General features: G+C 41.9%; 1 protein-coding gene across 1 annotated transcript in view; it reads right to left on the bottom strand.

Moving 5' to 3' along the window:
• Window positions 1-11355, bottom strand: part of ctnnd2a (catenin (cadherin-associated protein), delta 2a) — a 208383-nt gene that overhangs the window by 89895 nt on the left and 107133 nt on the right. Inside the window, 1 exon segment of the mRNA XM_034132641.1 lies at window positions 9472-9769. Within this exon segment, the coding sequence (XP_033988532.1) occupies window positions 9472-9769 (298 nt within the window).

Here is an 11355-nt window from a genome sequence, read left to right as displayed (position 1 = left end):
TTATAGTTCTAAATATGAATACAACATACAAAAGAAGGCTGCTGTAATAATTCAGTATTGTCACGAGGAAATATAACATGGCTGCAATAGTGCAGTATGTGTAGGCAGCAGTCAGAGTTAGTGCTACAAGCAGCAGCAGCATTTTCTCACTCTGTCTCTCTCCATGGTGCTGAAACTTTCAAACTGAAAAAAGGCTTTGTGTCTCTGTCCATGGTGCTGAAGAATCGCAAGCCTCTCTCCTTTTCTCTTTTTGTATTACTTTCAAGCTGACACGGCTAAAAGTATAAATGCATTCCATACCATGGCTGTGTTTCGTTTCTAAATGTGACTTTTGTTCCTACTGCATGTCCCATTCATTTCCCCAAAAATCCATTAGTCAGAATGTGCCAATATAAGCTATAAAAAGGCTAAATTATGGCACATTTCCACTGCAGCGCGGAGCTCGCTTTAAGCGTGCTGAGCCGTGCGGGGCCCGTTTTTGGTTGCGTTTCCACTTGGCCTAGTACCGGCTAGCGGGTCCTAATTCACAGTTTTTCTGGCCCCATAAAATCGTGGTTCTAGGGCCATGAACAACCAGGCTGAGTCGGGCTGAGTATGCTACAGTAAACTAGAGAGAGAATTGCTGGCAAGGGGGCTACAACTACAACAAGATGAACATATTTGACCGTGATTTAATTGTAATACACGTTTCAAAATGATGCCGAAGTAACAACATACTGATACCGGTTAGTAAAAACCATGAATTAATGCTTTGACAAGTCTGCAGACAGACGGCAGGCGAAAAACCTTTTAAAATGCGTGTTTTCTAAAAGGAGATTGGCTAAGCTAACGCAGTATATGCTCCGACCGTCCACACTCACAACAACGGCCTATACAGACATAAATAAAGCAGCGACTGTATTCGCCATGACACAGACAGTCTGTGGTTTGTACTTGTTTAACTTTTGTCTAGTTTCTGAACATATATGAGGAGCTGTGAGCTCTGAGTGCTAACAGCTAACGGCTGTGTTGTTTTTCTGGGGTTCTCATTGAAGATGACGTCACGGCTTCGCCTACTCTGCGTTACTATAGATACTACCCCAGTTCCTAAACTGTAATGGAAATGCGCCATAAAGTGAGCCAGTCCTAACGAGGCCTAGCCATACCGAGCGAGGCCGAGAGAGGCCGTGTAGTGGAAATGCGCCATTATTGTATTTACATTTTGTGCCTGTATTTAGCACACTAATTATCAGTTTTAACCCCTGACACATGGGTGCTGAGAATATAAAAAAAACATAACTATCGCAATATATTATATTTTATAAATGTATTTAATTATGTTTTTCTTCTTCTCGCGAGTCTTTATTGTGCTGATTTGATGACACATAAAAGTAGTTAGCTCAATGACCATGAACAATCTGACATGTAGTTTCATACTACTGTAAACTGTATTGAAGATCATTTACCCAGAATGATGGGATATTCAATCCAAGGCAAACAAACAAACCAACAAACAGTTAAGTGCTGCCCATCAGAAACATGAAACATTCAATTCTGAATGTTGGACTTGTCTTAGTGCAACAGCTGTGTGCACATCACAGCAGAGAAATACTCAGAGTACATGCCAAAGAGACATTATCTGTTTCCAGTTCACACAATATAAATCCTCAAGTGAATTGTGTAGTAAACTGGGTACTTGGTGTTGATGTGAGCGGGTCTTACTTTCACCTGTCTGAATATAACCAACACCTTTCACACAAGTACGCTGCTGGTGCCTCAATTTCCATCTAAAGTAGCTATCCCATCTGCTGAGTCATACATAAACCATATGTATCCAAAACACAAGGCAATGCATTGTACACACAGACAATGGCTGCATAAGGGAATACAAGAACTATGTTTCTCTCTTACACACATATGTACATAAATACAAGTAAACAATAAAGCCCAACTGACATCCAACAAACACACACACACATACACAGAGTCTCCACAGCCCTGCCTTTGACACATCCTTGGAAACACGCACGCACACGCACGCGCACACGCACACACACACACACACACACACACACACACACACACACACACACACACACACACACACACACACACACACACACACACACACACACACACACACACACACACACACACACACACACACACACACACACACACACACACACACAGCTGACCATTGCAGATGCTCCATAAATAGAGCGATGTGTTTGGGCTGCGAGCCAACAAACACTGTCAGTAAATAGCGAGCGGTGACAATGACATGTCACACCACATCACATCATATCAAGTCACTGTAAATAGCAATTTCACGTCAGCAGCTCTATTGCCTCTCACACATAATGGGTGCACAGGGGGTATTTCTTTTACCTATAACATGGTTTACATCCATTGTTGCAGCCATAAAGCTTTAACCCTTTGATTCAAGACTGTGGTTTAATTGAAATGTACAGAAGCCCCTCTCCTGTGTTTATGGGAGTGACAGCTCAAAAACATGTTGGGTTTTTTTCTGAATTGAATTTAGTATTACAACAACAAGGAACTAAAGAGACATTTAGAAAAATTAGACCTTTGTTTTCCCCACCTGCTCTTAGGACATGAACAAAAAGAGACCAAAGAGATTCAGACATAGAACATTAATCACAATCATTAGTGTGGAGGAAACTTCTGTGTAGCAATGCATGGAGTCACCGACTCAGGAAGGAGACACGGTGAGAGTTGGAGCTTTGATGTCAAACACTGATGGGTTTATTCAGAGTATTCGGCCGGAGGATTCACATCACAAATCAAAGAGTCAGAGGTTCTGACTACACGGTAGAGTTGCCACGTCAATTCTGAAGAGCCTCTCTCTATGCTAGACCTTTTAACTGGTTCACAGAGAGAAATCAACATCTCTGAAGGAGTAGACTAAACAGCTGGGAACATTGAGCCACCTGCGTCCGACACTCATGGCCTCAAAGATTTCACATCCTAGAGTCCACAAACACCGATAAAGAAGTGCCTCAGCGTTCTCACAACAATTACCCCTCGTGCCAGACAAGTTGACCGGTCACACACTGGTGACAACAACACATATGGCACCAAGGCCTTTCCTTAAAGGAGATAACAGACGTCAGAGTAGATCATAAAACGTCACAGAGCAAAAGGTTAGATATCTAGAAGAATTATTCCTTAACAATTAGTTGTTCTCTTACTTGCCAGGACTCAATGCTTTCTTAGTTTTTGTATTGTGTTTTCAGTAGGAATTGGAAGAATGTATCACATAAACGCAAGATGTTAACTGGAAATAATCTTCATTTAATCATGGCAAAATGATTTTTACATCAAACAGCAAAAACATTGCAACCTTTATCGCTTTTGGTTGTGTGGAAATGAGGAGTTTGATTCGTCTTATCTTGAAGTGATGTGACTGTGTTTCACAGTGATTGAGTGTTTGATGAGATAAGCCAAGCACACTCCCACACACTATACGTCAATTCTTATTTCTACAACACAGAGTTCTTGTTGGTGTTTTTCTCTTTGTTCCTAACCTCCTGCTGGAAGCCCCCCTGGTCCCTCACTCCCATTCTCCCTGAGCTAATGTTTATCTATCTCCCTCTCGTCCTCACTAACAAACCTCTACCATGTCTTGCATCGTTCACTCGTTTCTTTCTTCGATCCCTCAAGGTACGTCTCCCTTATTCCCCAAACTAATGTCTCTCTGTGCTTTCTTCCCTCACTTAAGATTCTCCCAATCCCCCTTTATTTGTTCCTTTTTCTTTGCCTTGATTATTGGTTTAGGCTTTCCTTTCTCACCCTCCCTACTTGTTTTGTTTCCGCACTGAGTTTCCCTCTTAAAATTAAATCTTGAAAACAAGCACAGGCTTGTTTTCAAGATTTAATTTTAAGAGGGAAACTCAGTGCGGGTGAGAATCTATTTTCACAGAGAGAGGTTAAAGGAAAACACACAAACAAAGAGGCAACACTTATCTACATTATGCTCTGCCTCTTCTTCACTTCTGCTTTCCTCCATTTACTCTCTTTTTCTATCTACCATCCTCCATTTCTTCCTCCTAAATCCCCCTTATTTCCCACCATCTTCTCTTCATGTGCCTCTTTTCTTCCCTTCTTCATTTACCTCCCTCCCCCTCCCCCTCCCCCTCCCCCTCCTCTCTTCACCCCATCCATTAGCAGTTATTGAGTTTTCTCTTTGTGTTGCTGTCCTCACCTCTGCTCTATCGCGCTCACTCTTCTGCAACTGTAGTGGCCCCTAACTGTGTTACTGGCTGCACACACACACACACACACACACACACACACACACACACACACACACACACACACACACACACACACACACACACACACACACACACACACACACACACACACACACACACACACACACACACACACACACACACACACACACACACACACACACACACACACACACACACACACACACACACACACACACACACACACACACACACGGCTGAAGTTAGAGCATAGAATGCAGGAATGAATTATACAAAAGTACACACTCTTCTCACGCAGACACTGCACACTTACACAGCCATTACCACACGCAGGCGTAACCTCTGCCCTCACACAGAGTGCTTCTTGTATCTAATTGCTGCTAACTCATTTAGCACTTCATGTAAGCTCAGCTAGGTCCAATTACAACAAGAGCGTGGAGCTGGAGTAGGAGGCCATTTAACCGATTGGCAAAGAAAAATGTAGAACATAACTTTGTTCAATGATTAATAGAGACAATATTTTGTGTCCATAAGACTGATATATTGATACATACATGTATGTTTGTTCATATACACATGATGTCCTTTATCCTGAGAAAAATATGTTGTTTTAGGTATATGCAAATGGTCCCTTTCTAGTTATACTATACTACTAGTGATACCGTTTTTGGTTGCTATGAAAATCCCTTCATGTACATGTCTTCTCAGTTTGTATGCACTTTGGCTACCTGTGGTTCTACACGATGTGGATTTGATGGCTGACCTTAATTAATTACAGTAAACCACAGGCTGGGTCTAAAGAAGTTTCACTCCACAAGGCTCCAGCTGGTAAAGTCTGGATTATAAAATAGTGATTAAAAACTTTGAGGAATAAAAAAAAAGGTTTTATTGAACTCTGCAGGGGACATTCAACACAAAAATGTTTTGAAATGTGGGAATTGTGTACAAAATGGCCATATTTTCTAAATAGTGGTTGATTAATAAGACTGTTTTTTATAGTTTTAAATAACATTTAAAAGGATGTGTACATGCAGTGTAAAGCTCAAAGCAACAAAGGAAACAGAGTGACCTCTTATGTGTACTTGTGCATATTTGCAAATGTGTTAATGACTCCAGTGGGCCAATAATGCACACTTTCTAGCTAGTACAGCAGCCGCGGCGCCAGGATTTCAATTGTGGGTGGGCCAATGTAATTTCGGCTGGGCCTGTTCTAATAGATGTTTCTCGTTAACAAAAATGTAATAAAAATAAATGCCTGCATATCATTGTAGGCAACTGTGTAATGCATATTTCCTATAGTAAAGACACTTTTTCAAAACCCTTCTCTTTTAAACATTTTCACTTATGAGAAGCTTAAATATTATTTAAATGATTAAGCGGCACGCCGCTATGAGTGAAAATAAATGTTATACTGCATGTTATTTAGTTTTGGTTCACAATACATTGATACGTTTAGAAACAAAGAGCATACAACGGCAGAATATGGAATAATGAGCGAGCACCTGATGTGTGTCTGTGTGGTTAGACCGCAGCCTGCTGTCCTTTAGCGGATCGAGCGAAGTGAGCGGCCGTGCGTAAAAGGCACTGGTTCTCAGACGCGGCACTTTTCAGAGGCTGCAGATTTATCATTAGGCTACTTCCTTCTGATACTGCAGAGCTTTTGGGCAGCAGACACTGTTGCCTCACACTCATAAGCTTTGCTGATTTGGGCTGGAGAATGCGTCTGGGTGCGCTCTGGTAGTTGCAAATGGCATTACATTTTAGCTCTACGTTTCTTAATCATTTCCCTAGATATTTAGTCTCAATATGAAATGAGGAATCTCTTGCTTTGCACACGTGACAATTATGTCCGGTAAAACTTTACGTGTTCCCGATTTTTCTCAATGATCTCTCCCTGTCGGCCCTCTGGGTTGAGTAGCTGATGGAGGATGGTTCCATGGTCAGACTTCTCGCACTGTCTGTAGTTTGTATTTCTCTCCATAGCTATTGCATGAGCTGCGCTGCATTCGTGTTTACTGAGAGCATAGTCGATATGTTTCCAGTCCCTGTAACCATGGCGACTGAATGTATCTTCTCCGCCGGCCCCGCCTCTCACTAAAATGTCGGCACATTTTACAAAACACACTGTCCTTGCTAATGCTATACTCCAAGAATGTGTTCTTGTCATACCAGTGGGCAGCGGAGCTCCTTTTCTTTTGTCCAAAAAGTGTCTGAGGGTACTTTATGAGATGTGGCTGTGGAGCCGCCGGGTCATCTATGGCTGAGAGGTCCGGCACTGGGATGCTATTTTCTGTTGACCTGCAACGGATGCTACGTCCCGCAGAGGGACTGAGCTCAGCGGGGCACAACATTAAACACACTCTCGTCTCTCTAAGGCGGCACCTGCTGTGAGGATGACTCTTCTTACTCTTTCAAATGAAAACCTGAACATCGATTGTTGTGACATCGTTAGTGAGTGCGGTATATTTTTTGTGTCTGTCCAGTCCACTGTCCTCCATCTGCGCGCGCCCGCGAGACGTTCTACGATGTGTTTGCTCCCGCGCTTCCACTATGAGTTCGGTCCCAAATTCACATTTTACGTTGCCTGATTACATTAATTCATGTTGCTTTTAATTTTCTAAGTTTTTTTTAAAGGGAAACACATGTTTGCTCTTATTTTATTATGTAATCGTTAGTTTTGATAATCAAAAATAAAAATGTTGGAAACTATATTTTCGCCCAGTCATTTTTGATCAATGAATGGGTGGGCCCAGTAACAGAGTGGGTGGGCCTAGGCCCAGTAGGCCCACCCATAACGCCGCGGCTGTAGTACAGTAAAGATTCTGTAATAGTTTCTGTGTGTCTGTTTGCAAGCTACTCCTACTTCATCAAACCACATATATTGGCTGCAGAGATTCAGTTATTAAAGTTAACAAATCAATTAGAAATATAGCCTATAATGGCTTTTTTTGTTCTATTGTAAATCACACTACAGCTTGTTTACTCTCCACAGAGTAGTGGAGCTTTATTCAGAAGAATTTAAAGTGCACAGAAGTTATATGCAATAGGAAAATAGAGATTTAGCATCTCTCATTAAAACGTATAGAGTGCAATACACGTTTAAATGTTTTCAAATACCTAATGTATGAAACTGAATTTGATCTCATATATAAATACATGAATAATTGTGCAGGAGTTTGCCTTAATGAGCTTCAAATGTTCTTCTTTCTTTTTCTCTCAACGGCTTCTCTTCCATCAACATGTTTGTACCTACTGTTGCAACTGTTTGTGTTGTTGTTGTTGTGCGACTCTTCTGCCTTTGTAGACGAGGTATGGAAACACTTGACAGAAAACATAACATATATATACACTACTGCTTTGCCTCTTGCCGAACTCAGGAAGAGTTTCCTGAGTTCACAAACAACACAGTGCAAACAACTAAGGCTTCACAAACTAGGAGTGAATATGAAAATGAGAAAGGAAGTTTTACTTTTACAAAGAGTCTTCGAATGCATTCAATGAGTCAGTCACACGGTTTACTTTACACAGGATTGAACTAAACTGATAAAATACACATTTTGGGAGTTCTGTCTCACTTGGAAGATTAACTCAAACCTATACATTATTATTTCACTTAGTGGGAACGTAAGAGAGAAATGTTGTTTGTGTTAATCATGAAGAACGACTTGAGCCAGTCAATCAGATCATATTCATAATAAACCATTACAACGTCTTTATCAGAAACTTCACAACATTGCAGAATCTCGAGGAGGATTGCATGTTCCTCTGACTGTCCGCATGTCATTCAGTCACGCTCCCTTTCTATGCCATTGTTTTAAATAATTCTCTCCCACCTATTTCTCCTATTCTCTCCTTCACTGTCTTTCTCACCCATTCTCTCTCCCAAAGCTCTCTCTTTTGTTTCCCTCTCCTGTGACTGACAGCTGCTGCTAAGACTTGATCCACGCACGTCTAAGTCCCTCTCACTCTTTAATTAAAGGAATTATTCATCAAGAGTCCTGTGAAATATATATATAAATAAAGCAAGGAGAGTGGGCTTTGTTTAATTGTGTAGACTAGAGGATGGAAGTGATCACAGCCCAGTAGGACTCTTTTACACACAGCATGACACAAAGGCAGGGGAAATGGAGCTTCTTAAGCAACCGGTGTGTGAGTGGAGGAACATTTCTTCTGGGTTGTTTAAAAAAAAAAAACTAACGCGCAGAGACAGATGTCCAGATGGGAATATGCCTGCGTTATGATGAACATTTGTGCTGTGTGGAAAACATACCGCAGCACCCTGATTTATAACAGTGAGGTGACTGCATCAGGGTTTGATGCTGACACAAATAAACAGAGTCGGCTGGCAAAGAATACAAAGTTGAACCCAGCTCAACTTTTGTCGCAATGCAATGTGACATTACCCACAAACACAATAAGTTGGCTAATAAAATGGAATTAAGTACACAGTCCTGGTACATTGCTCTGTAAGGTAAACATGGTATTTCTGCTGTTTACCTCACAATTGTCCAGACCGCAGATAAAATGATTGCTGTTGACAACAACCATGAACTTTTGAGAGTTGTGAAATCCTTCCTCATGATGTAATAAATCGCTCTGCAGTGTTCTGGTATCAAGAAAAGCTTCCAAACTTATGAATCCATTAGTCAAAGCAGCCATGCTGGATTGTATTTCATCCTCACACTGATACCTGAAACAACATGCGTCTATCATCTTCAATGCAGCCTCTTGGATGATTGTAACACTGTGCGGTTTGAATCTGAGAGAGCTTCAAAATAAACTGTGCAGTTGTGGGGGGTTAATATTTGAGCTGTATTGGCTTTCACTAAAGTTATTGTTATGTCTGCTCAATATTGACATACAGATATCAATACTAGAGAAACATTAGTCTACACGATCCCTACTGTAAATGTTGTGGCAATATAAATGTACTATAACTGTGACAGGGATATTGATCTGCGTATGTCTATCAGTATGTGTGTGTGTGTGTGTGTGTGTGTGTGTGTGTGTGTGTGTGTGTGTGTGTGTATGTGTGTGTATGTTTGTGTGTGTGTGCAATGTATTCAACACATTTATGAGAAACCCCCAAAAAGGATTGTTGCTTCTCGTTCCAAAGAGCTTCTCGTTCCAAAGAGCATCATATGCTCCATGGTCTTGCACACTTTGTAAACCCCACTCACACACACACAGTCATGCACACACACACCAAACACACACTGCTTCCACCTACCTTGGATCTTTCTGAATGGAGTCAATGGATGGTGAGCGCTGCAGGCTGCCTTCAGGCGGCAGGGCGGGTCCTGACTTGCTGTAGGGCGAATCCACCACCGAGGGGCAGTACTGCAGGGTGCGGTAAGGGTCCGCCACATAGGGGTCCGAGCCATACATGTCTCCAACAACGCTTGAGGTGTAGCCTGGTCCCACCGTGGCATAGCTGTTGTTCCCGCCACGGCTGTAGTTTCCTGTCCCTGCGCTGTGACTTGCTGTGCGCTGCAAAGGGGCGGAGTCAACACCAGGGGAGGATGGAGCTAAGGTGGGAAAGTAGGGACAGAGGACATAACTTAGGACCTGGTCATAGGCACGTTGGGTAAGGTCTGGAGGGCAAAGGAGAAGACAGGAGGATAAGAGAAGAGGAGGGGAGGACAAAATGAAAGGTGAGGATAAGAGGAGAGGAGAGGAGAGAGGTGAGGTGAGGAGAAGAGGAGAGGAGAGGAGAATAGAAGAGGAGAGGAGAGAGGTGAGGTGAAGAGGAGAGACAGAAAGGCAGTTACAGAGATAAACAGGTTGTTGGGAAGAGACAAGCGTATCCATATGGATGGATAGATATTGGCCACATGCCCGGGACCAATGTTCAACAGAGGGAAAGATGAAGAGAGAACGAGAAAAAAGTTTTGTTAGTTAAAGTTCAGAATCATTATATTGAGTGCTTCTTCAAATGTTACAACAATCTGAAGTACTAAGAATTATGTGTGAAAACATTTGAGAAAGTCAACATTATAATTGAGTATGTAGTTAAAACTATTTCCACTGAGGGTTTGTCAACACTTTGTCAGACTCATTAGCCTGCCATTCACATACAATGAAAAATGGTAAGTCTATTTGTGGGTAGCTAGAGGACTGCTGCAAAAGCTTTTTTCCCCCACATCTGCCTGGTGGAATAATAAGGACTAAAGAAATCTATAAAATAAGAAAATAAGTAAAAACATCAAGCTATCTCTCTTTGGAGTGAGATGGAAATTGAAAGGGGATTTGCTTGTGGGATGTGGAGCCTGCAGAGGGACAGGAGCTGTCACCTGCTGTCATGTAGGAGCAGCAGATCGCTCATACATCAGGGTGTTAATGTGAGTCTGGGGGCCTCATTTCTCTGGCTGTAAAAACACTAAGACAGACAGTTTGTGTGTGTGTGTGTGTGGGGGGGTCCATATAATTGTCCATTAGAACTAAGGTATGTGTACACAGAAATACACACCTAGACACATGCAAAACACCATAAATGTGTTCTTCAGGGAGTGTGTGATAAATCCTTGATATCAATACGTGGTGTGTTTGACGGGGCCAATCTGACACAGGCCAATGAGTTCATCTTCAGACGAAAACGAGCCTTTCAAACTGAGTCTAGGTGTGAAAATGCAAACCACTACAAGGCACGCACTTTTAAATGTACACATATCACACACATCATGTAACCCCCCTCACACAAACACCAAAAGAAAGGAGGTCTTGTGAATGCGAGTGTGTGTGTGCTGAGGTTGAGTGTCTCATTGTTATGTGAACAACAAAGTTGCTCTTTAGCGATGTCTTGAGTGGTGGCATTTACTTGACCTTCACAACCCTGTTATCACTCTTAAGCTTTTACACACAAAAACACACACACGAACACACACTGATCTGATCTGCCCTACCTATTATCTACCTAAGGCAGATTGAACACATCAGTCATGTTTCAGAGCTATTTTTCTTTCACCAAACGCTGGTAAACTCTGACAGTCGGCCCACCAGAGGCACAACAAACCTTTCGGATGACATAACTACATTAGCATATTTATATTTTCTGATATGAAAATTGGGTTAATAATAATCCTTTGCACAGCCAGACAGTGAACATTTTAACTTT

The sequence above is a fragment of the Trematomus bernacchii genome, unplaced genomic scaffold (assembly GCF_902827165.1).
Source record: "Trematomus bernacchii unplaced genomic scaffold, fTreBer1.1, whole genome shotgun sequence".
In the NCBI taxonomy this organism is placed as follows: domain Eukaryota; kingdom Metazoa; phylum Chordata; class Actinopteri; order Perciformes; family Nototheniidae; genus Trematomus; species Trematomus bernacchii.
The sequence above is the reverse complement of the archived record's forward strand: the minus strand, read 5'-3'. Positions and strand labels throughout refer to the sequence as shown.